Genomic DNA, 27,590 nt, shown 5'->3' with positions numbered 1-27,590 from the left:
GGAACGATTTCATCAGCGCTGCCTCTGGAAAATCCTGCAAATCTCTTGGGAAGACAGGCGGACAAACGTCAGCGTGCTGGAAGAAGCAAAGCCCACCAGCATTGAAGCGATGGTCCTCCGCCATCAACTCCGCTGGACTGGCTACGTTGTCCAGATGCCCGACCACCATCTCCCAAAGCAGTTGCTCTACTCCGAAATCAAGAACGGAAAACGGAATGTTGGTGGACAGGAAAAAAGATTCAAAGATGGGCTCAAAGCCAACCTTAAAAACTCTGGCATAGACACTGAGAACTGGGAAGCCCTGGCCCTTGACCACTCCAGCTGGAGGTCAGCTGTGACCAGCAGTGCTGCAGAATCTGAAGAGGCACGAATGGAGGGCGAAAGGAAGCGTGCCAAGAGGAAGGCGTGTCAAGCCAACCCCGACCGAGACCGCCTTCCACCTGGAAACCAATGCCCTCACTGCGGAAGAAAATGCAGAGCAAGAATAGGGCTCCACAGCCACATACGGACCCACAAGAACACTGGAAGACAATCCTCCTCGGAAAACGAGGGATCGCCTAAGTAAGTAAGTACTAGACTTCCTAAAATGCTTACCTATTGTGAAACACTACTGACATTAAAGTGTATTATAGTAGTAACTAAACATTATGCAGAACTACAGCAGACCTTCCTTGAATACCAGCTGAACTTCTTTGCCAGTCTGGATCAACTGTACACGCGCCTTCCATTCAAAGAACAAAGGATACATGGATTATGCAATCTACCTAATTCCTAGAGCTTTGCTTACAGACTGAAGTTAAATTTTGCTGCATGACATTATGCATTCCAGACTGTAATTTATGTAACTATTTCCCTTTGAAGAAATGTGAGAGCAAGGGTTATGGTTCTGAGAACAGTAGTTCCATCAGCTATGCATTTCATCTGTAAACAAATGTTATTCTACTGCATTTAATTCATTTAAATTCAAGGAATGATACCAACACATCTATCAGAAGTGATGGAAAGAAGTAGTAAGTAATACATACATACATTTGCAACACAGAACACAATAGATTGGTACTAACAAATCATTTTCTTTGACACACAATTATTCTAAATTGTCGGGAAAGTCCTACAAAAGCTGAATTGTTTATAGTCAATGAAATCAATGGTTACTGTTCACACTGTACATGGTAACTGTCACCTTTAGAAAATTATGTCATAAAGCAGGAATGTATATGAAAAGTGATTTTCAAGAAGATCATGAATAATAACGTTGGGCATTCAAATGATATATTTAATACTTCACAAAGGAACCTATTAAAGTGAAATAAACATATCAATGAGCAGGTGAAAGATCCATCTTTCATTTTGTTCCTAGTACAGTGACATCTATTTAAGCTGCAGAAAGTTTCTAATTTTGAGAGAAATAATGCCATGACAAGCATAGAGATCTGAGAATTACCTGAAAGCAGTCATGTATTCTGTGTCTCCCATTGGCAGATCAAGACCACCAGTAAATGCCATATTAACATTAAAACCAGCACCTGGTCCTATGCCAACCTAAGAAGGGGAGAGTAGTGAGAGAAAATAGCAGGTTATAAACAAATAATGCTATGTATGAAAATACCAGTATTTCCTCAGCAGCACTCCTACTAATTTTTAACTCTTGCTTTGTAAAAAAGATTTAGTATTTCCCTTTAAAAATCTACAGGCTGGAAAGGCAGAAAGGAGATGCTAGGTGGCTGGTGTTTTAATTTTAAATTAGGGTATGTCTTATATTTGTGGAGTAACATTACCATGCATTTTTTAAAAAAATGTTAGTTTGTCTCTGGCTGAATGCAGTGCTGACTGGATTCAGAAGTACAGCTTTTATTTATTTTTTATTTATTATTCGAACTTATATGCCGCCACTCCCCTGGGGCTCGGAGCGGCTTACAAGAACGGCTAAAATCTAACACAATTTAAAAACAATTTAAAAACAGCAATATCAAAAATCAAAGGCCTGCCCCAAATAATGTCCCCAATTTCAAGTTATATTCCTGTCATTGAAAGTTTAAAATAGGTTTCTGTAAATTTTTTCAGGCTATATGGCCATGTTCTAGAGCTCTAGAACATGGCCATATAGCCTGAAAAAACTTACAGCAACCTAGTGATTCCGGCCATGAAAGCCTTCGACAATACAAAGTTTAAAATGTTTTAAAATTAATATGTGCATATTTTAAAATGTATTTTTCAAGCTGACCAACAACGTTAAACCTCTTGATTTAACCCTTAATACTTAGATTAAAGTGAGGGATTTTTTTGTTGAATTTTAATGTGTTCTGTTTTTATGTTGACTCTGAAATATTTTCTGGGATGAAGTCATGAAATACAAAATTGTGTAAAGATAAATGACTGTATAAATAAAACCCACTGTCACTGTAGCTTTATGAACAATGAACAATAAGTGAGGAAATGAACAATAAGTTAATTTTTTCAACAACAAAAATAATCCATCCCCAGGCTGCACACCTGTCTTGTTAGGAATCAACAACATACGAGGGGTATTTTTAAAGTAAGGTCCGTTTTGTTGTAGACACTAGTAGTTCGCGCGCATACCGCAACGAGCGCATGCGTTGTGTACTTGGGAACAACTGTGCTCAGTTTCCGCTCTGTAGCTAACCTGTACGGTTCTGTTCTGTGCTTTAAAAATGTTTAAGACTATCAACTCACCCGCCGCATGTGAGGTTCGCTCAGTGATACGGTTTTTGTCAGCAAGGAACCTGCCTGCTGCAGAAATTCATCGACAGATTTGTGAAGTGTACGGTGATACTGTTATGAGTGAAAGCAAAGTGCGTAAGTGGGTACGACAATTCAAAGATGGCCGTGACAATGTCCATGATGAGGACCGCTCCGGTCACCCTTCTTTGATTACAGACGATTTGGTGGCTTCAGTTGAAGCGAGGATTCGTGAGAACAGGCGCTTCACAATAACAGGTCTCTCAAACGAATTTCCTGACGTGTCAAGATCAGTGGTTTACAACATTGTTTCTGAACACCTAAAGTTTAGGAAACTGTGCTCCCGTTGGGTCCCAAAACTCCTAACAGAGGACCACAAAAACCAAAGATTTGAGTGAACTCTTGGTTATCGGAGCAGGCGGCAAGTTTTCAAGAAGAGGGTATTTTAAAATTGGTTCAGAGGTATGATAAGTGTTTGAACAAACTTGGCAACTATGTCGAAAAATAGAGTGAAGCATGTACTTTCTGAAAATAAATTAACTGATTTGAAATAAACTTTCATTGTGTACTTATGTTCAAACGGACCTTACTTAAAAAATACCCCTCATATAATATCAATATGCAATAGTTCTAATACAATAACCTACAAATAACTAATAATAACAAAATCTTCAAGATCATGCATATAAATAATTAAGTTTGAGTTTAATGTATAGGAAGGCATTGATAACATTTGACTTCATCTGACCTGTGGAGTGGATAGTGGATTAGCATGTAAAATAAATAATCCAATGCTGGCAATATGCAACTAAAATCACTCTTCTACAGATTTTATAATGCAGTGATTTCACTAAGTTTTATTTTATTCCAGAATATGATAATCCCAATGAATTCAAGGTCTGTCTCATGCATCTCATTCATAGCTTACATCAGTAAATGGGCAGAAACACAGGGCAGCGGAAGGAATGCTTCTCTCTCTCACACAGTTATGAACACCATAACATTGAAGATATTTGATTATTACACTGTTTATCATTCACCTTCAATTTTGCAATATGCACACATTTTCTTCAGGTAGAGGGTGCCCTCTGCTGGTGGGAAAAACAAGACCCTAAGACAAATCAACGCTAAAAACCCTGATTCTAAACATCCGGGTTTTTTTTTTAAAGGTACACTAACCCTTTTTTTAAAAAAAAACAAAATGGTGAGGTAGTTAATTTCCTCTTATGTTATTGTCTAATATTTGTTTTAGCTGCTCTTGATTTGCAGGCAAAAGGATGAAATATGAAAACTGTTACATTGTTGTTCTATGCCATCTTGTTCTTTCAAATATTTAGTTTTTTTTTTTTTGTTGTGTCAGGGGTGGCTTGAGAAACTGCAAGTCGCTTCTGGTATGAGAGAATTGGCCAACTGCAAGGACGTTGCCCAGGGGACGCCCAGATGATTTGATGTTTTTATCATCCTTGTGGGAGACTTCTCTCATGTCCCCGCATGAGGAGCTGGAGTTGAGAGAGGTTAGCTCATCCACCTCTCCCCTGCATTCGAACCTGCGACCTGTCTGTCTTCAGTCCTTCCGGCACAGGGGTTTAACCCACTGCGCCACCGGGAGCTGTTTAGTGACCTTAAAGTTATCTTATTTTGGCATGATTTGTTCAGAGGGGATTTTTCTTTGCCTCCTTCTGATGCTTAGAAAGTGTGACTTGGCCCAAGATCACACAGTAATTTGACATAGGTGAGCAGGAATTCAAACCATGGTATCCAGTCATAGCCCAGTGCTATGACTCTGGATACCAGAATGCTGGATACTCAGCATGCTGAAAGAAGCAAAGACCACCAGCATTGAAGTGATAGTCCTCCGCCATCAACTCCGCTGGACTGGCCATGTTGTCTGGATGCCCGACCACCGTCTCCCAAAGCAGTTGCTCTATTCCGAACTCAAGAATGGAAAACAGAATGTTGGAGGACAGGAAGAGAGATTTAAAGACGGGTTCAAAGCCAACCTTAAAAACTCTGGCATAGACACTGAGAACTGGGAAGCCCTGGCCCTTGAGCACTCCAGTTGGTGGTCAGCTGTGACCAGCAGTGCTGCAGAATTTGAAGAGGCATGAATGGAGGGTGAACGAGAGAAAGGGGCCAAGAGGAAAGTGCGTCAAGCTAACCCCAACCGGGACCGCTTTCCACCTGGAAACCAATGCCCTCACTGTGGGAGAAGATACAGGTCAAGAAAAGGGCTCCACAGTCACCTATGAACCCAACCGCAGGATACCACTCTTGGAGGACCATCATCCTCGGACTACAAGGGATCACCTAAGTAAGTAAGTAAGTAAGCCCAGTGCTGAAATCACTACATAAAATGCACTTCAAAGAGTAGAAAATAGATTTCCCCTATCCTTTGAATTGCATTAGCATTTTCCTGCTTGAGGAATTTCTAAGACTATAAGATAGTTATTACCACAAATGTTACACATTTTCTTAACATTATTACCTCATCGGGAGCACCACTGCCTGGGAAGAAGTTTCCATCATCATACCGATGTAGTGAAATATAAAGAACATTAGGATCATTGTAGAAAGCCTGCTGAGTACCATTTCCATGGTGCACATCCTTTGGGGACAGAAATTACATTGTATGAAATGTGCTATTACATAAGTGACTGTTTAGATTTAACCAACTCCTCCCCCCTCCCCCCCCCCCCAATAATCATGCTGCAAATTGCTAAAATCTGAAGTTTAAGGGTACAGGCATCCATATTGCATCCAATGATTTCACAGGGATCAGCTTATGAGGAAGTGCTGAATACCTCCATATTTACACCTTTCTGCAATTAAGGCACTGCACATTATTTCATAGGCTCTTTGTATCAGTCAACTCTGTGTAGTTGATAACAGTGGGTAATGCTGGAACAGGAACTCTTTAAAATCCTGTAGGGCAGTGGTTCCCAAACTTTGCTCCTTCAGATGTTTTCAACTTCCATAAGCGCTACAGTCAGCTTAGCCAACAGTCAGTAAATATGGAATCTGAAGTCCAAAGTAATTTCACTCACCCAGTCCACAATAAGTATTTTGTTCACATTCAATCTCTGCTGGAGAAGCTTGGCTGAAATCGCCACAGAATTAAAATAGCAAAAACCCCTGTAAAATAATGCAGTATTTTAGGTACAGATATGGAAAATTCATTTCCAAATTGCAACATCGTTTTCAAACAGTAATGACCCTTTTCTGAATTATCTTTGCAGCTACTGCAGAATGAGGAAACGGGCATCTTTTGCTCAGATACATCAGTGGCACTCTAGAGCAGTACGTGTGAAAAACATCTTGGGGTCCTCATGGACAACAAGTTAAACATGAGCCAACAATGTGATGTGGCGGCAAAAAAAGCCAATGGGATTTTGGCCTGCATCAATAGGAGTCTAATTTCTAGATCCAGGGAAGTCATGCTACCGCTCTATTCCGCTTTGGTTAGACCACACCTGGAATACTGTGTCCAAGTCTGGGCATCACAATTGAAGAGAGATAGTGACAAGCTGGAATGTGTCCAGAGGAGGGCGACTCAAATGATCAAGGGTCTGGAGAATAAGTTCTATGAAGAGCGGCTTAAAGAGCTGAGCATGTTTAGCCTGAAGAAGAGAAGGCTGAGAGGAGACACAGCCATGCATAAATATGTGAGAGGAAGTCATAGGGAGGAGGGGAGCAAGCTTGTTTTCTGCTGCTCTGGAGAGCAGGACACAGAACAATGGCTTCAAACTACAAGAAAGGAGATTCCATCTGAACATTAGGAAAAGCTTCCTGACTGTGAGAGCCATTCAGCAGTGGAACTCTCTGCACCGGAGTGTGGTAGAGGCTCCTTCTCTGGAAGCTTTTAAACAGAGGCTGGATGGCCATCTGTCGGGGGTGCTTTGAATGTGATTTTCCTGCTTCTTGGCAGGGGGTTGGACTGGATGGCCCATGAGGTCTCTTCCAACTCTATGATCCTATGATTCTAGGTCCTCAGGAAGTTAATGAAAATCAAGATTTTGTTTCTCTGGCATAAAGTTCAGATTTGAACATGCTCCCTAAATTCCCTCTGTGCCATCAGCAGATTAAGACAGCCTTGATACACAGACACATATAAATATCTGTAAAAACCTAACACTGTATCTTCATTTATGAGCATTACTATTTACTAATAGGAAGTCTGGGAACACAGTGATTTGAAATCTCTGCAGGCAGATTTTCAAATAGTTTTCAAATAGTTTTGTAAATATATGGAAAGCCCTATTTTTTATCTGCATTTGTTATATCATTCAGTGGTCCACAAATATTATTTCTATTTACTGGGGAGCTCCAGCTTATCAAAATCATTTACTAGTCAAGTATTTTTAGAGTGTTTAGGGGAGAGTCAGTGACTTCTGTATATGACAAGTAATTTAGAAGATATGAAAAGCAATAGATTGCAAACTGCAAGACTGGAATCTTGCTCTAAACGCCTGTGGTCCATGCAGAAGTCATATTTTATCTGATTGGCACAGATACAAGAATTAGCAGTGATCTCTTCCCAAAGTGAAAAATCCCCACTCTCTCTTATGTATTCTCTCAGTCTTCTCTCTCCTTATCTATACTGCCTAACTGGATTTCACACAAACTTACATATGTACATTGTTTTAAGCTGTCTTAACTTTTAAACTAGTTTTGAACTGTCTTGATGAGTAACTATCACTATCACTTAGGTAAGCATGCTTGAGTCATGATATGTTATAAAGAAGATCCTGGAATGAAGTAAGGCAGACATACAAGTATTATATGCTATGTATTACAAAATGTGACTTTAAAAAACCTTTCCAATTTCAACTGAAATACAATTAGCAAGAAAAAAAACAGATAGACACTGATGCTTTTTCTTGAAAAAAAATCTTTCTCTGAACATGGTATTTTGTATCCTGGTCTAAAACCTGTTCTACCATCTGCTTGTAATGTTTTAAGATATTGGTGAAATGATCATACAACGGCACATTTTTAAGGCTCTGATTACATGACAGATCCCTCACCGTCTTAGTTGATAAAGTACTGGTAATGTAACAATTGATGATGGCAGGCCAAGTTCAAGATTCTACATTCTTCATTAGAGGATATGAACAGATCAAATTAACACACACAAAGCACAAAACACAAGTACTTACATGGGTGTACTTTCTTCTGCATGGTGGCCAGGAGGTCGAACCACAGCAAACCCATTCTACCAAAAGGAAACAAAAACAGTGTGGAAAAATGGATGCAATAGGTAATAAACTTACTTATTTATTATCTAAAAAGAAGGGCACCCCAAGGGAAGAAACAGATTGGAAACAAGTAACAGCATACTTAATAAAAGAAAAAAATGAAAATATTTATTTAGACAAGAGAAAGAAACAGGAAAAATGAAGGGAGGGAGAAAGACAAAAAAAAGAAAGTTAAAAAAAAAAGGAAAGGAGAGAACCTCAGAGAAGATGCTGGGAAGCCAAGACACCTACATTCTTATCTGTTTTTTTAATGCTATATTTCTATATATCTTCCTACTTTCTACTTTCAGCAAAACTTTATATCTTTTCTCACTGCCCTGCCCCCTATCATATCATATCTTTTTAATTTTAATTACATTTGGCCTACCCATAGTTTTTAAAGTGTGTTGTCCTATTGATATTTTATGTGTTATTGGTTTATTGTTTTGTTGTTTTAAATTGCTTTTACTGTTATTGTTATTGCTTGTATTGTTGTATTTTGGGCTCTGCCTCATATACGCCGCACCGAGTCCCTTGGGGAGATGGTAGCGGGGTATAAATAAATTATTATTATTATTATTATTATTATTATTATTATTATTATTATTATATCCCCCTCCCCACCCTCCAATTACCTTTTACCATATCCCACACTCTAAATCTGTATCTATATCTTTATATATCTTTCGTTATCTAAAGACCATCGCATTTTTATGCTATACTACTATTTTAATGTACTCTTTTAAAAATTAAATAAAGATTATTCGCAAAAAAGAAAAAGAAAAATAGATGCAAGGGTCCGTCTCTTTCCCCAGTAATGTTATGTAATCGTAGTAGAATTGCTAAAGAGTTTCAGAAATATTCTGACCATTTTTGTTAATGAATATTCACTTGGCAGACAATGAGGTGAAGAGGACACAAATAAAACTCTTGGAGCTTTCAAAATGTATGCAAAATTACATCCAGATATCTATAGACGGATTACAAGCATTTCAGCCAGCATTCTTGTAAAAAGAAACACTTTTTGGGATGCTACTGAAATCTGGCATTCCAGTCAAGAATGCTTGTTTATACTAAACTAGCTGTACCCTGGCCATGTGTTGCTGTGGCCTCAGACAACAGGAATCGCGGACATGAAACAATCTGAGCTAGGGAACACCTCCCCACAAAGATTTCCTGTAGGAAGGAAGAAGGCAGGGTTTTAAGCTGCAAGGGTTTTCAAAGGTTATGAACGTAGGCAATGTATGTGTATATGTAAATGTGTATATATGTGTGCATGTGTATATATGTGTGTGGTTGTATATATGTATATATGTGTGGTTTGCATGTGTATATATATGTGTGTGTGTATATGTTTATGTATGTGCATATGTGTATGTTCGTGCATGTGTATATATGTGTTATGTATGTGTATGTGTATGTGTGGGTGTATGTGTGTGTATATATATATGTATTTATGTGTTTATGTATAAGTGCATATGTGTTTGTGTAGATATGTGCATGTGTGTGTTGTTTGTATATGTGTGTAGGCCTGCGCTTACTTGGGCCCTCCAGACATTTTGGACTTCAGTTCCCACAATTCCTAACAGCATGGCTGTTAGGAATTAGCTTTTTATATATTAAGATTTAAGCTTGAGAAGTGAGTATGGCTGTTAGGAATTGTGGGAGTTGAAGTCCAAAATGCCTGGAGGGCCCAAGTAGGCCCAGGCCTGGAGTATGAGATTTGTTACTGAACCGTGTGTCTCTTTGGAGGCCTGTGCAGCCTCCTCCTGGCGTGGCTCGTCCTCCCTCCCTTCCCTTTCCCTCTCACCTTCCTCGCCTGACCGATGAAAAAGGCTTGCTTGCTTCTTGGCTTCTTCTGTCCCTCCGTCTGTCCTTCTCCCCCTTCTCCCCCTCCCTCCTCCTCCTCTCTCTCTCTCTCCCTCTGAGAAAGCTCTAAAGGCTGCTTTTCAGAGCAGCTTTGCTGGGCTGTTCTGGCTTCTTGGCTCGGCTCCCGAAGCAGCTGCTTGGCTACGGATGGCTGTTTGTTTCCCCCTCTCGCACAAGAGGGGGCGGGGCTAGGTTTTGCACATGCGTGGTAAGGCATTTTTATTTTTTAAGAATTGTAAAACTGTTTTCATGGTTTTGGGGCTTTTTAAAATTGTTGGTCATACCTTGCGGTATGAGAAGTTTGGAGGCCAAATTTGATGTCAGTTGGCCCCATAGTTTGTTTGTTTTTAGGGTACTAACGACGACCATTAGCTTTTTATATATTAAGATATAAGCTTGAGAAGTGAGTATATGCTCAGATGTAATTGGGTATTCATAGTTTGGGCTAGGAGAATAAATTCTATATACAAACACACACACATATGAATATACAAAGTACAGTACAATAACTTGACATGATAAATAAAAAAGTACAATAACCAAACTGTGAGGTTAATACAAGTGTGAATCAAGATTGTGACATACTGGCTACAAAGACTGAAGTGTAATAAATTGTACTGATGCAAATCAAACAAACTTCCAGTAGAACTAAATACAATTGTTTTCAGTTTGATGGATCAATTGTATTGTACACTGTCATGAAATCCTATGACACATCATATAAACATTTTAATGAATTATTAAATAATTTCTGGATTACCGAGCACATTAAAAATAAAATCCTTACTACAATGTCTGAATGGATTCAATTTGTCTGCAATGAAACGTGAAATAGTATTCCTGCTCCTACTGCATTTCTGTCAATTTTGAAAATTAAAAAGACTGTCTCAGTCTTCCTGCGTGGTGTTCTGCATGACAGACCCCAAAGGCTGACTTGGGCATTCTCATATTTACCAAACCCATAAACAAATTGCTATTAACAGCACACTAACCTTCAGTTCTCCTGTAGCAACTTTAAAAACAAGCTCTATGACACAACCAACAGCAAGGCGAGCTGCGCTGAATGAGTGGACTTCATTCCAAATTGTGTCACTGTCAACCTACATAAAGCAAAGTCATAAATACATTATAAGCATAGTTATAACAATATCAGAAACAATATTAATTCCGAATGCACTGCATTTTGAAACAAGTCTCAAAGAGTCTCCAATGGGCCAACTCTTAGATTTTTTCCCCAAATTAATAACAAGATATGGATTACATTCAACTAGAGATGGGACGGCCTGGGGGAAAAATGGGAAAAATTGGTAAAAAAACAAAACAAAATATTTTTCCTGTTTTTTTCCCAATGTCAATTTTCTGGGATTTTTTTAATGTGTAGAAGCAAATAGTCTCAGAAATCGTTCATTAAGGTCTTCATGTTATATAGCTTGATATATTGGAAAATAACATATTCTACACACTCTTAAATTTTTAAAAGAAAGGCTTTGTAAAAAAAAAGGAAAAAAACCTGTTTCCCCCCAATTTTGCCAGTTTTTTTCTAGGCCTTCCCATCTCTACATTCAACCTAAGTACTGATATTATCACTGTATTTCCTGTCTGCTTTGTTTGAGTTATGTCCTTCATTGGATGTGATCTTCTTTCAAGCTGAAGCATAAGGCAACATCTCTTGGGCCACTATCATCCTAAAAAAAAGAGATTAGAATCATAGAATCATAGAGTTGGAAGAGACCTCATGGGCCATCCAGTCCAACCCCCTGCCAAGAAGCAGGAATATTGCATTCAAAGCACCCCTAACAGATGGCCATCCAAAGAATCCAAAGAAGGAGCCTCCACCACAGATTGAGGTCAACAGGCTCGCTGTTCTTTTGAAAAGAAATTTCTTTCGAAAAGAAATTCTGTTCAGTGTCCATCAAACATCTGTGCCACTATGTACAAAATTGGAAACAACTGCAAACCTTTCTGTATATAGTTTTCTTTCACTCTGATTCATTAGTTCTAAAACACTTTTTATGAGTGGTCACGACAAAGCAGGGTGGGTTTTTTATCCAGTTTTTTTTAAAAAATCCTCATTAACCAAACTGCTACCCTATGTGATTCATTCATTTTACCAAATGAAATACAAATGGACCATATTCAGTTGTGAAATATTGGTATGAGGTTGCTTTCTCTCCCTCAAAGCGATTATTTCTATTTTCTTTTAATGTGGTGTACTAAGAGCCTTGTAGAGAAGTATTGCATGTAATGGAAAAATGAATCCTAGTTTTTCAGTCTCTAAAAATTTCATTTAATTTTCAATGCTTATGTTTATAATAATCTTAAATCGATAAGACCTTAACAATATTGCAGAGCAGAATGTTGCTGTCAAGTGATGTCCATAAACAATAGGGGCTTTTTTTTTTTTTTTTGGTCATGTCAGGAGCGACCTGAGAAACTGCAAGTCGCTTCTGGTGTGAGAGAATTGGCCGTCTGCAAGGACGTTGCTCAGGGGACGCTTGGATGATTTGATGTTTTATCATCCTTGTGGGAGGCTTCTCTCATGTCCCCGCATGAGGAGTTGGAGTTGATAGAGGGAGCTCATCCACCTCTCCCCGGATTCGAACCTGGGGGTTTAACCCACTGTGCCACCGGGGGCTCCCAACAATAGGGGATGATCATACAGAATCATGGCTCAAGTATAAAACATCACTTTGTATGAAAGAAGTTCTCGTGAAATTGAGAACCCCGAGTAGAAAAACAAAGATTCCAAACCTGTGCAATCTCACAATTTAAAATACTATTAGAATCAATATTATTTGTTTGTGGAAAACATGCTCAGTTATTGCACACAGGAACTTTCCCAGTGTTTATATCTCACTGATCCAGCAGCTCTCCACTACAAAGCTGTTTTTTAAAAAAACAAAACATAAAACAAAACCTTATTCTACTCCATTTAACCAACCATATAAACCCCCTTGTTAAATTACCTAATTATAAATAGACATTAGATGATACACAAGGGAAGGGGGAACTTACTCCAACACCACCACAAGGGAGCCTGACGAATACTGACGTCAAAGAACCTAAGGGAGTTAAGAGAGAAAAGAACATTGTTCAAATTACACAATCCATGACTACGGGACAAAATTTATAGTACTTTAAAATTCTGCAATAAAAGATGGTAAATGAGCACATCGTGAGCTCCAATTCCAAATGAGCAGAGCACAAACCTAGCTTTTCACAGAATTATAATAAGTGTTAAATTATTTGTTAATTGCTAAATTCATTATTCTGTTCCTCTTTGCCTCTCACTCAACTGTGTCCTTTGTCTTCTTATTACCATCATGCTTGATTTTCCCACAATGCCAAAACCATCATGACTAATGAAATCATCCCAGTGACTTGGACTGTGTGAACAACCCTCATTTAAGAAATCCTCCAACAGTAAACCTCCATTTTATAAAAAGCTTTTTAATAAACAGTTCGAATCTGTCTATTTGAAAGGTTTCTAGCAGTATTGGCACCGATGGGATGGCAAAGGAGTTCTACGGGAATATAGGATTTCAGCATTACAGCAAGTAGTGAAGCAAACCCTGACTTGAGAAAGTGTAGGATTTTATTCTAACCTCTTCCACTGTAGCCATGAAACAGGCAAAGTAAAAAGCACCTGCTTCCAGAAACCCTGAGTGAGAACTCCAAAACAAAGAGCTAAGAGACAAGCATGCCGCATGAGATATCCTAAGCATTAAAAACAAAAACCCAGAGCATAGATGTGTAAGTTCAGAGACCAAATCTTAAATCTTAGCCAAAGTGGAGAATGATGAAAGCAAAAGGCATCTCTGGATGCACTTTGCAAGAAACCTTCAAGTGGTCTCTAGAAAGTTCAAAATGTTTTTGTTCACTTATGCAGGGCTTACCTGACCTGGTTCTTCTATTTCACATGTTTATATTGCTAGTTTTGAATCAAGATTTTGCTGGAATGTATTCAACAGTGAGGGTTTTTTGGTAGTGTAGAGACCTATACTGGTTCTTTCCATGTTATATCTGAATCTGGCACCAAATTTTCTGTTGAAGAAAAAATGCCCAGGAACACAGCGGCTTCTTTCACTTAAGACAATTCCAAGGCACGGGGTCTTGTGTTTATTCTTTCACTACTGGATTAGCTGTTCTGGAACAGTTATAAAAATATTTATTGATAGATAAATAGATATATTATGGTGTTGTAATGCAATGCTATTGCTTAAAACAGACCTACCAAACCCCCTGTTGTTTTGGAGCACAACTCCCATCAGTCTCAGCCAACAAGACTAATGGTTCAGGAAGATAAAGCAACGGATGCCTGTATGGTACCAGATTGGGGAAGGTTCAGTTAATACCACCAAGTAACACAATTTTTGTTCCTGGGTTATAAATGTCATTTCCTAATTGGTTCTATCATAAAAACATCTGAATCATCAGAACTAAAAACTACACAGTGTGTCCCTATACATGTTTTACTTAGAAGTAAATCCCACTTAATTTTGTGGGATGTATTCTGAAGTAAATACTGTATGTTTAAAGCTGAAGAGCATTGGGCTTACAGGAACAAAATTAGGCAAGGTCTGAATTCTTCCATTGTATAACAGGCAGGAATCACCCGATACTACCATGTAACACGATTTTTGTTCCTCAGTTATAAATGTCATTTCCTAATTGGTTTGATCAGAAAAACATGGGAAAAGTTTATTAAACTGCCAAAACTTTGTTTTTGCAGGACATCCTGCAACACATTTTGCTATAGTTTTTCAATGAATACCTCATTGAGTCTCAGTCAATTCAAAATACTTTGTGGCAGCCACAAAAATGAAGTTTATTCGCTTCCAGAGCTCCCTGTCAGCTGTCGCCACCCCCAGTTCCTTCAAGGTCAAGTCAGTCACTTCAAGGATACCATCCATCCATCTTTCCATTGGTTGGCTCCTCTTCCCCTTCCTTCCATTTCCCCCAGCATCAATGTCTTCTCTAAGTTTTCCTGTCTTCTCATAATGTGGCCAAAGTACTTCATCTTTGTCTCTAATATCCTTCCCTCCAATGAGCAGGCATTATTTCCTGGAGTATGGACTGGTTTTATCTTCTTGCGGACCAAGGCACTCTCAAAATTTGCCTCCAACACCACAGTTCAAAATGTCTATCTTCCTTCACTTAACCTACCTCATGGTCCAGCTCTCACATCCATAGGTTACTATGGAGAATACATTGTTTTAACTATGTGGATCAAAGAAGAATTCAAACAAATAACCAATTCCTGTAGGGAAAAGGTTCGAACAGCTAAAGTGCAAAAGATGCTTGCCATAGATGCAGGCGAAACGTCAGGAGAAATGCCTCTAGAACATGGCCATATAGCCCGAAAAAACCCACAAGAACTAAGTTCAAGATTGCCAGGGACATTAAAAACAATAATGGGGGCTTCTTTGCTTACATCAGTGGAAAAAGGAAGAACAAGGAGGCGATAGGGCTTTTGTCTGGTATTTGGTTTCCTTGGGAACATCTAGACTACATTTCATCTGTTCCTATTTTCAGGCAGAGATATAAGTAGCCAGGAAGGTGCTATCATGTCAGTTGGGAAATCAAGAGCTGGATCTCCCATACTGCAGATGAAGGATTTTTGGGTAGAAACCAACTGTAATAGCTGTTGGCTTCCATGTCATTGGGGCAGTAAATCTACACCAACATTTAGACCTGTTGCAAAATTCAGACTGAAACTCAAAGTGGTCATCCCCCTACAGCCATGGATGTCACTAGATGTTACCAGCAACCCCAGTTCTATCTCCCTTGGAACAATATACAGGGTGTTTAAAAAAGATGGACTCAATTTGAAATTGTTATATTTCTGCAACCACAAACTGCCCATGAATGAAATGCTTACCCATTGAAAGGGTGGGGACATAGTTCCAAAGGATTCCTGCTAGATGCCTCTCTGGGTGCACAATCAGCCCACTTTGCCTCAGTTATGTACAGGATGGTGACCTTGCAGCACAAGGCCTAATGAGATATATCCTCCATTTAAAGTATTTTTTTTAGATTTGCTTCTTGCTCAAAATGGTTTGTAAAACTTTGTAACTCATTAAACCATTCGCAATTTTGCGTGCTATTGTAACATGCTGCCATTGCGAAATATACTGCTTTGAAATTGGGTTCATCATTTTGAAACACCCTGTATAGCTAACCAATTCATTTTCACAAATACGTGCAGAAAAAAATTAGGAGTACTTACATAGTAAAAAAGCTATTTTCCTCTAATGGGAAAAATAATGCAGAGGTTTCCAAGAAAATAATACCCATTAAGATATTACTTACTCGCTTTGTTCTTTGACTGTGACTAGGCATGATGGCATTTAAAGGAGAACAGCTCAACTTGTAAGTGGCCAATTACACCATTATTAGTTGACATTGTACTAATCTTTGTAACTTTATTCAGCTCTAACAGCAATTTTACACTTGCTAGAGCATTCAGGAAAACATTTTAACCTTTTCACAACTCTGATCCAATAATGGTTATACAAGAAGAAAAAAGACACCTCCTATTACCAACAAGTTGTGCAATGCCAGCCTACTGTTACCAAATGCAATGCATCCGTTATTAATATAAGAGTAATTTTGGCACAGCATAAAAAGGCTACCAGGCAAATATATTACTGCATTAAGAAAGGAATGAGGTCAGACAATAAAACCAAATGTTCCCTAAAACAAGACTCTCAGATATTAACTATATTTGATTACTGTAAGAAAAAAATGATGAATTCGTCAATCCTATGCAGTGGGGCTTACTTCAACTATACAGACCGTAGTACTAACTGATTTCAAAAAATGAATTGCTTTCCATTATTTCCCACCAATTACAAAGGTTATGTGCTCCATGATGGTGCATCATACTCTGTTGTGCAAGATAAGAGAGGGGAAGGAGGACAATATGTTTAGTGCGCACTCTGTTTGTAACATTCAGATTTTGTAAAAGTAAAAAAAAAAAAAAAACACCTTTGTTATGTTAGGAAATGGGAGAATATAGTAACTTTTAAAAATGGTAACTGCAGGAGTACCTGGTTACTTTCAAGCTGTGTTTTAACAAATCAGTTTTAAAAAATAATTTCACAGGCTCTGTGCTTACATAGAATTAGGTTTTGTAAGCTTTTTCGATACCAGATTCAAGGACTTGTAAGGTTTGAAGCTTGAAATTAAAAATATTAATAAAAATCAAATGTCCAGTCCAATAGAAGGTCTCTTTGTATAAATATGTCTACCTTTCAGATTTTCTGAGGCTATAAAAATTATGGGAATTTTCCTATGGCTCCTTGTGAGAAGTGGCATATTCCAACAGAATACTGAGAGAGAATAGGGTCATCCTCAATGCAGCTCCAGTTGCGCCAAAACACTGGGAAACTTTTTTTAGCTTGTTTTCAGTAACGTACCGTAACAGGGGATAGGAAAAAGTAACATTTCAAGGCAACTGCCAGTGGAATATTTTATTTATCCCTAATTGCATGCCTAGTACTTAAAAGGTTTTATCTGAACTGCAAATCGAGGAAGCTGTCTTATACATAGGCAGACCAGTATTGTTGGCACTGACTGGCAGATTCTTTGCAAGTTTTCAGGCAAGATTTTCTCCAGTCCTCCCTGAAGATGATAGGGACTGAACATGCGTTCTTTCTGCATGCAAAACTTGTGATCTACCACGACTGTATCCTGTCTGCAATGGTTAGGGATTTATTAATCCATACTAAGAATAAGTTGTCTCATTATTCCTATTTAATATGGTTTTTAAATGTTCCAAACACGCATTCTTTGCACATTAAGAAACCTCAACATCATATTGCCTACCTGCTTTGTTCTTGAACTACTACTGTAGATTCAATATTTAATTAAAATATTCAAAATTTAAAATCTGGTTGTCATTTCCCAGACATGTCATTTCCCAGCTCTTCAACTGAATGCTACTTATCTGCATACAAACAGATCCCGAGGTGCCTCAGAAATGCCTAAAATACACAAAGATCTCACACACATAGAAGGGTTTTCAAAGTAAGAGCACTGTATATTTATGCTGTATATGCAAAGCTTCTCCTGAAAAAAAAAAAGAAGCATGCTGCTTCAGTAGCTTGTATGGACTGAATTATACATGCAGCTTACATAATGTTGGATTTGAACCCCAATCAAACGGTATAGTTCATTATCTGCATATTGCTTAAAGTTTAATATAGCACATTGCTTACATAGGACAGTAAAAGACCCCTAATATGAGCTTGTGCAGATTGATGATCAGAAATGCAGAACATATTACATCCCCTGCCATACCTAAGAGTTTCTTGCTGTCCAATTTCTGTCTGTTCAGGGGGTTGGTACCATAAAGTAGTGTGTGGGCTTCTGAATGAACAGTCTGTAGCTCTTCTAGAGTTGCTTTTCTTCCACGAATACACTACCAGAGAAAGGAAAACAATGGAACTACATTTATTTTCATTAAAATAAATCAATACCAATGTGGGTGGACTGAGGTTTTACACTGTTTCCCCTTCCAATTAATTGACCATTTAATATGATGTTTTTAAACAGTTTTGATATTTCCCCCTTCTCAAATATGATAACTGTAGAACCATATGAAAGAATTCTTCTACTTTGGATACAAAATGTAATGGGGATAATACAAGGTGAGGGATAAAGATCTCCCACATTTTGAAGGGGGCTGACTTCTCTGGTTGAAGTAGTCTGCAGTGCCTTTCACGTTCCTTGATTTGTGTTTGAATTCTCTGGTTGACTTCTCTGGTTGAGTAGTCTGCAGTGCCTTTCATGTTCCTTGATTCGTGTTTGGGCAATGCTGCGTTTGGTGGTCCCTATGTAGACTTGTCCACAGCTGCATGGTAAACGGCAGACTCCTGCAGTGGTGAGAGGATCCCTTCTTGTCCTTTGCTGAATGTAGCATTTGTTGAATTTTCTTAGTGGGTCAGTAGATAGTTTGTAGGTTGTGTTTCCTTATTAGCTTCCCTATGTGGTCAGTTTTCCAATCTGGAACAGATGCATGTTGACCGAGAGCAAAGTGTGGATGGAATGCTCTCTGTGTTGTTATGACGGAATGGTTGTACTCATAATATGCTGATCAACAACTCCCTGATGTTCACTGGTCCAACGCATGATGGGTACTAAAAATGGCAGAGCCTAACCTATCAAATTAGGCCTACCCCAGCTCTCTAACCACACTATAGCCCACACAGTACCCCTTCAATATATGGGAGATCTCTTAGCTCCACTTCTTGTGTTTAAAACAGTTCTCAATTGCTCCAAATATGAAGTCTTTTTTATTTCCCTCCACTCAACGCCCATTACCTCACACTTGCTACGAAGGCCTGTCTCCTGAAGCCGTGACCAAATGCTCTGGATTCTTCCTGCATGTTCTGGATGGCTGTTTGTGTTTCCACAGGTACACTGGTGTTTCAGCATCAAGGTGTCATATACAAGGCCTGTATCAACAGATATAAAACAACACAGGTTCCAATCCTACACTTATGTGGACGTAAGCTTCACCAAAAATGGTACAGAAATGTACAAGAATATATTTGCACAATTATACCTGTGAGATAAATGATGCTTTGGTGTTAATTCTAAACATTATGTCTGAGTAAAGCATGCACGATAAAAGTGTATCTCAAACAATACAAAATCAAAACAGCCCAGGGGAAAAGGGGGTAAGTTCTAAAATTTTACAATCAATTTAATATTTTTCTAAATATCATAACGATCTCAGATATTTAAATAAGAAAAGAACACCCTTTGCCAATAGGAGCAGCAACAGCATTTTCAAGGTAAAAGTAAAAGAGAGAAAATGAAAGAAATGCTGTGCTTTTTGTCCTGGGATGAACTACTCTACTTAAAGAGAGGAATAATTTTTTAATCAGGGTTAAGGTATAATATTTACACTGACTCATGGATAAGTCAACCCAGTTTTTTTGGGTTGGTTCTGTGACTAAAATTTCTACACTTATCTATATATGGAAATATACAGCATGATAACACTACCATGGGGCAGCAGGTTAAACCGCTGAGCTGCTGAACTTGCTGACCAAAAGGTTGGTGGTTCGAATCCTGGGAATGGGGTGAGTTCCCACAGTTAGGCCCAGCTTCTGTCAACCTAACAGTTCGATAACATGCAAATGTGAGTAGATCTATAGGCACCACTTCTGTGGGAAAGTAACGATACTCCATGTGGTCATGCTGGCCACAGGACCTTGGAGGCATCTACAAACAACGCTGGCTCTTTGGCTTAAAAAAGGAGATGTGCACCACCCCACAGAGTAGACATGACTAGACTTCACCTTTACCTTACACTACCATTACTACATTTGCAAAGTGTAAGTCTGTGGCGGTTTTTCTAGTCATGAAAAGTATTTTCATTGTCACCTCAGGAGAAAGAACAACAACTACTCACCACAATCAATCTGTATTTCATGTTTCAGACTAAACTGTTCACATTCATTCTAAGCTAGATGTCATTATTGTAACAGAGCCAGGAATTATTTTAATCGGAATTGGAAATCATGGCATTACGCAGAGATCAGGGACATACATTTTTGCTTATTCTGTTCTTACAAATGAAAATATTACAAAATATTTAGAAATTCTGAAAAAAGTTTAAAAGATTTTTCATTTTCAGGATGTTTTTTGGAGGAGGGATACACCAAGAATTTTTGAATGTGTTTTCAGTCACAATACTACAGCACCAATTTATTTTTAAAAACAGTGTGACTTTATGAATTTACATTCACTCTTTAGTACCAAGTGCATAGAGGATTCAATCCAGCTACAATCCGATACCATACCGACAGAACTTGATCATTTCCCTAACAATACAAGGAGCCCTCAAACTCCTTTTCTGCCTATGTATTCTTTGTCACTCTTTTCCTCTCACTTTTAAAATATCTGGTCAGTGAGACCTACAAACCCTGACGTAAATCATGCTCCTAAGCATGCTCTAATGTGCCACTTCAAGCTGTGGGGTCAGACCAACCTGCTTCTGTAATGCATGAACAAGGAAGACTTCCCATCACTGTTTACTCACCTCCTCCCCTTTTATAACACAAAGGTAATGTGATTTTTAAAAATTATAATTGCTTGTGCAGCAGAGGAACTTGTAACCCCTTTGAAAGGCTATGTAAACTGGCAAAGAAGGCTACATAAACCCTCTGGGTTTTTCAAGTCTCCCAGGTAAATACACTAATAGTTTAAAAAAACCTCTCAAGGACTGTTTGTGTGCCAACAATACTTTCAAAGTCCAAATGGTTTTCAAGACAGAGGAGTGGAGCCTGCATGTTTCTTAACACGACTGCAAGAGGGACAAGGCTTAATTGGATGCTAAAGTTTCCTTTAACTTAACAGAAATCATTCTTTTGAACACAGATTTAAAAGAACTGGTCTTATTTTTATGTTTTACACTAGGATGATTTTACATTTTAAGAAGCATTATAATTTTCCTAAAAGCCTCAGAGTCTGCAAAAATGAGGACTGGAGTGTTTCTTGCCGTTTCTCACCATTCTTAAATTTCGTTCTACCTTGCCTTTCTCCCTATGGGGACTCAAGGTGGTTTACAATAAGGTTGCACACACCCCAGTAAATTTAATGGCAAATACAACATTAAAACAATTTAAATACAATTACAATTTTTTGCCATGAGTACAAATTAAAATACAGTAAGGATGCAATAGAAATATTCATACAATTAAAATTATGTTTAAAACTAACGATCCCCCCAGAATCTCACCCACAACCATCCTTCCTCCCCCAAATGTCTGTTGGAAGAGCTATGTCTTCACCTGCTTGCAATAGGAAAGTAAGGAAGGGGCCATCTTGGTCTCTCTAGGGAGGGGGCTCCAGAGCAACCACCGAAAAGACCTCTCCCGTGTTCCCACCAAACACACTTGAGTGGGTGGTGGGGCAGAGAGAAAGTCTTCCCCAGAGGATCGTAGATATCTTACAGGTTCATAGAGAGAGATAAGGTCCTTCAAATAATGTGGACCCTGGCCAACCACTCCAGATTGTGATTATGCTATCTTTCTTTTGCATATATGGAAGGGCATGGCAACTCTGGGCACAAGAATGCAAATCCTGACCACTACAGGACATGTCCAATACATTTGGAAAAATTAAAAATGCAACAAAGGGTTACTGTCAAATACATCACCTGTTGTGAATTGTGGCTTGCAGGGTGGCTCCTGTACAGAAATGGGGAAATTGGCAGAGGCAGGGGATGACTGGGCTCGAGAAAGAGGCCGATGTCCGCCAAAAGACACTGGGATACCAGCAGCCTCCATGGATGCCTGGTAATTCCTCAACTGGTGAATGCGCTGCTGCTCCAGCAAAAGGGCTTGCTGTTGGGGAGGATGGATTGTGTGCTCAATGTCAAAAATGTATAAATGAATTTCCTAACTTCCCTCATAACAAAGAAAATTCTGTCTCTTGAACATAAATTAAAATGCACTAGTTAAGCAATATTTTCAATGTTTATAAAATGTTATTTCAATACTCCAAAATAAGTCATATATCCACTTTAAATGTTTCCTAACAAGAGAGCTTTTAAATGGTAGTTTAAATTAATTCCACATCATCAGCTTTCAATTGAAGGTTCTAAATGTTTACCTTCCATCTGAAAAATTTCAATGACTTCATGCACTTGAAAATCACAAGTTGGTGATTAAAATGGCGTTTTGTCAGTAACACTGTGAGAGAGTAATGAATGTCCTTTGTGAAGTTTCTACACAAAGCAGTTAGTACAGTGGAACCTCGATTTATGAGCATCCCAACTTATGTGCAATTCGAGATATGAGCTCTCATCAGATTTTATGTTCCACTTGTGAGTGGCAAACCAAGTTATGAGCCAAAGGAATAGGCTCCGCAACTTGTGCCCCGTTGCAATCGAAGGACAAGACTCTTTCATGAGAGATAGCACTAGTGCGAGAGGTAGAGCTAGCACAAGACTACCCTCTATCTTGTGCAGGGCCTGCTTGCAGAACACAGACCCTCCTCCTTCTGCCTTGGCCAGGTGCACAGCTCACCCCGGGCCCACTTGCAAGACACGGCACCTCCTCCTCCTTCAGCTGCACGCGTGGCTAGCTCTGGGCCCAACACTGGGCCTACTAGTGAACTTCCTTTGGTGGGGCGGCAGATGGAGAAGAGCCACCTCAAGCCCCGTGAGGCCTCATCCTTCACTATGAGCCACTGGGAGGCCTCCGGATCAGCCTGCAATAGGTACCAGATGAGGCAACTAAAGCTGGTTTAATTCTTTCTGTGGCTGAGCTCTGGAATGGATTGATAGCATTTCAATGATTTGACATTTTAAGAGCTTGGTGACAGAATGAATTAAATTCATAAGTAAAGCTATTGCTGTGTTTTAATTAATATCTTCAAAATATTTGTATTCATAGGGGTTCAATTCTGATACCCACTGCGAGTATGAAAAGGTATGACCACGTCGCATATCATTAACCAGCAAGGACAAGAATGCACACACTTGTTGATGCTCACACAGCTGGCATTTGCAAATAGAAGGCAGAAAGATACACACTTGCTTGTAATTGCAGATCCAGATATTGCATTGTTCTTGACAGTCTGAGTTACAAGCATGCAACTTACAAACAACTCTGAGGAAATCTGCCATTAGAAAGGGAAATCAATTCCTGGAAGAGTTGCCATAGGAAAAGGCTTTCTCACCAATCCTTGCTTCCACAAAAAGCCACATTTTTCAAAATCCAGTTATCACAAGGACAGAAAGTGAGGTGAACTCTTCTGAACAGGCTCACAGACAGCAAAACAAACACCACATGAGTGTTTAACCCTTCCCTATGCTATCCAAACGTTTTTTTAAAAAAATAGCTGGTGTTACACTTCAAAAATGTAAATTTAAATTACATTTAAATTCAAGTTAAGAACAAACCTACAAAACATATCTTGTTTGTAACTGTAGATTTTTCCAGAAGAAAATTTATTCAGATGGTGGATGAAATCCAGAATTCACACTAGAAATGCATGCAATACAGGACTTCCAAATTTCAAATAAAATATTAAATTACTCAAATACTAATCTAAAATCGATGTGCCACAATGAGGGTGTGCTGATGTGTGAGCAAACCAAAGGAAGCCAAGCACACAATGTGTGCCCTTGCCTTCCTTCAAAAATACTACACTAAAATTTTGAAATGTTACAGCAGGGGTATGCTGCTTTTTCATATTCTGTCTCTGTGAACACAGAGCAACAAACATAGAAGCCTTCAGAAAAATGTCCACTGACTAAATAAAGGTCTGTGTCCTACTTTACCTGTCTGAAGAGCAACTCCTGCTCAGCTTGCCTTTGTCCTGGCTCTAGTTCTGGCTGCAACTCTCCATCTTCATCACTCTCCACAGGCTCCTGCTTCACTTGGACCATACTGGTCAGCCCTTGAATGTCCTTTTGGTTTGATATTCGGTCAATATATGAGTCTTCTAAAAACGCTTGGTGTTCTCGTAATTCTTCTTCAGTCTCTTCAGGATGGCTTTCATGCTGACGGGAAGACTCATTTGGTTTTGGTATCATCTGTAAAACATTGTGCCAATTTTACTGCTAGAAGTGAGAATTCTCAACAAAGTTGATCAGCATTCCACTTGCAGTTTGGAAAAATTATAGAAAAAAATATTTTCTTACACAAAAAAGTACCACGTTAGATTGCTCTTTTACATATTTGTTCTGTTTACCCATCCATTTAAATATAACATAGAATCATAGAGTTGGAAGAGACCTCATGGGCCATCCAGTCCAACCCCCTGCCAAGAAGCAGGAATATTTGCATTCAAAGCACCCCCGGACAGATGGCCATCCAGCCTCTGTTTCAAAGCTTCCAAAGAAGGAGCCTCCACCACACTCCGGGGCAGAGAGTTCCACTGCTGAACGGCTCTCACAGTCAGGAAGTTCTTCCTCATGCTCAGATGGAATCTCCTTCTTTTTTGTAGTTTGAAGCCATTGTTCCTTGTCCTAATCTCCATGGAAGCAGTAAACAAGCTTGCTCCCTCCTCCCTGTGGCTTCCTCTCACATATGGCTATCATATCTCCTCTCATCCTTCTCTATCAGTGGCTACTCTGCAAAATGACAAACATACCGCAAGCTGTTCCTACCAATCAAACAAACTGTACCGTTTCAAGCATGCATAATGCTAGAGAAAGGAAAATGGATCAGAATGGAGAAGTTAAGAAGAGAATATTAACAAACTTCTAAACATGACCACCAATTTGCTGGAGTGCACATTATAAGTACTAGATAAGCATGACATATTAAATTTTCTTAAGAGTTTAAAAAGTCTGTCAAGAAAAAAGTGGAGAGAATTGAAACATGATTTTCTACAATGAGCCTGCAATGTTAGTGAATATCTGTTTTAATGGGTTTTCTTAAGTCCAATACAACAGCATAATGCATAAGTCCAGCCTTGAGCATGCACCAGTCTTTAAAAATTTACACACAAGTCATAAAGACGTAAATGATGATTATTGGATTTCATATAGCTGTAGCTCAACTGTGAAAAAAGATAACACGGGACACAACATAATTTAAGTGTATGAAAAAGAGACCTATCTCCCAGCTTTGTACTAACCTTCATACAGCGTGATACAGTTTTAATGAGAAATTTTAAACTTCCATTCTATATCTAACTTTTGTTTTGTCTATTTTAATATGTATTTTATGGGAATATGTTTCAATGTGTGTATTCTACAGAGTGTTTTTAGATGGTAATTATTTAGATGGTATATAGTTTTTATTATTTGTTTTAGAGATGTTGCAACCTGCCTCGAGTTGTGAGGAGAGGCGGATAAGAAATAAAATAATTGTTGTTGTTGTTGTTATTATTATGTTTCTGGATCAGGCAATGTGGACTACATTTCTCTTGATATAACCATTCATGACAGAAGGCTAGAGCCTGTAATCTCCACTAGCTTAAGTTATAAAAGGTTGTCCTGTGTTCTAATTAACCTTCCCCTTTGGGTTTCCTCAAACTCTAAACCTTGTACTCATTAGAACAGAATAAACTAACTTTGTCATTGTACAATGAAATTAAATGCTTTTCCCAGCACACAGCACAAAACAATACACCCATCCCTCCACTCCCACCACCACCGCACAACTCTCAATGCCACATCAGTGCGAAGCCATGGAGTTCAACATAGTTACAGCTGTACAATAAAAGCCGTCTAGCAGTCTGTCCTTGTCTTTGTCACCCTGTACTGTCTGCTCTCACACAGGAGCTGGACTGGTTTTTGCAATATTTCCAATACCATATGGAGTATCATAGTCCTAATTCTGATGACCTGAAATTGTACTGTGACGGAAATAAAGCAAAACATGAATCAGAAATTCCTTCCTTGCCACACTGCTGCAGGGAACATTCTTTGGATTTTGTATTTAAAGTACAATCAGTCCTCCACATTTGTGGCTTTGACTTTGAGGAATTTGATTCTTCCCTCCAGTGTAACTCTTATAAGCATTTTCTGCTGGATGTTACCCACAGAGTCACATTTTAGGTCCTCCAGAGAGAACATCTCTATGGGACTCTCTGATTCCTCCAGCTGAACTGCCCACAGAATCATGGAGGACCTAGAGATCATGGAGGACCTAGAGATAAAAAAGGCACTATTATTATTATTATTAGTAGTAGTAGTAGTAGTAGTAGTAATAGTGCCTTCTTATCTCTAAGTCCTCCATGAATCTAGTAGTAGTAGATCTCTCTCTCTAAAAACATTTTCACGATTTCCCCAAATTCACAGTGCTCGTAACCCAAACAAATGTGGAAAGCTGACTGTACTCAATTTGACAATCTTAGGATTTTAGAGATGCCTCCATCCCTTTGTCAAATGTTTTGGTTTTATACATTCTACACTAATTTTAATTTAATAGTCATGGGACTAGGACCTATATCCATATCAACTGTACACACCAATGGGAATATACTTATGCTGTTGTTCTACATGACAACATATGTCAGATTAGTCATTGAAGGATTTTATTATCACAAACGACTAAAATGTACTTAAGCTTGAACTTGATACAGTTCATCATCAACTAAAGTTGGGTGTTTAAGATACTAAAAATGTCTCTTTGGAAATGTTAAAACCACAGATACATTAGAGGGTTTAAGCTTTAATAAACAATGTGTTGCAATCTTTAAATACTGCCCCAAATGCACTGCAACATATTTACTTTAAAAATACTTTATCATCTTTGGTTTCTAATCAACCTAATTTTATACTCTACTCCTCCAAGTGTGTTTGGAGAGCAGCAAGTGAAATCTCCAAGGAAATAATAGTTCTAAACTACATCAGTATGCTAGTCTGAATGAAATCCAGGTCTGGCACATGCATAGCAGTGGCATGTTTCCAGAAGTACAAAAATGACGTCAGTGGTTGTGTAATCATCTTGCCTTTGCTCTGTTTTATAAACAAAGTGCTGTTCCCCACCCCTCACTCAACTGTCTCTGAATTTATCACTGGGGAAAAATCCACATCAGCAGCCAAACTTTTAATGATACAACTTCTGGTGGCAGTGGTTGCTTTCATCAAAAAACTATGCATCCACCTTAAACTGAAATCACAGCATTCTGAAAGTCTAACTTGGCTGCTGGATTTCTCTAACTGTAAGAAATCATGAACAGGATGATGAGTGAAGAACAGGAACTGCCACAACTTGACCAATTAAAATGCTCATAATTATGTCCCTTTATGCATGTTTGTCAAACTTAAGGCCTACAGACCAATTTGGCCTGACATGTCATTTTATG

General features: G+C 38.7%; 1 protein-coding gene across 7 annotated transcripts in view; it reads right to left on the bottom strand.

Moving 5' to 3' along the window:
* HDAC4 (histone deacetylase 4) overlaps positions 1-27,590 on the bottom strand; it is a 147,975-nt gene that overhangs the window by 22,028 nt on the left and 98,357 nt on the right. For all 7 annotated transcript variants that reach the window (XM_067469765.1, XM_067469772.1, XM_060784058.2 and 4 more), the window contains 10 exons: positions 24,109-24,363; positions 21,979-22,165; positions 19,131-19,264; positions 18,108-18,228; positions 12,819-12,865; positions 10,796-10,903; positions 7,857-7,912; positions 5,745-5,832; positions 5,186-5,305; positions 1,445-1,542 (listed from right to left, as the gene is read on the bottom strand). In XM_067469765.1, the coding sequence (XP_067325866.1) occupies positions 1,445-1,542; positions 5,186-5,305; positions 5,745-5,832; positions 7,857-7,912; positions 10,796-10,903; positions 12,819-12,865; positions 18,108-18,228; positions 19,131-19,264; positions 21,979-22,165; positions 24,109-24,363 (1,214 nt within the window). The remainder of the gene's footprint in view (positions 1-1,444; positions 1,543-5,185; positions 5,306-5,744; positions 5,833-7,856; positions 7,913-10,795; positions 10,904-12,818; positions 12,866-18,107; positions 18,229-19,130; positions 19,265-21,978; positions 22,166-24,108; positions 24,364-27,590) is intronic.

Source organism: Anolis sagrei, chromosome 1 (genome assembly GCF_037176765.1).
Source record: "Anolis sagrei isolate rAnoSag1 chromosome 1, rAnoSag1.mat, whole genome shotgun sequence".
Classification (NCBI taxonomy): Eukaryota; Metazoa; Chordata; class Lepidosauria; order Squamata; family Dactyloidae; genus Anolis; species Anolis sagrei.
This window is presented reverse-complemented; position numbering and strand designations above follow the sequence as displayed.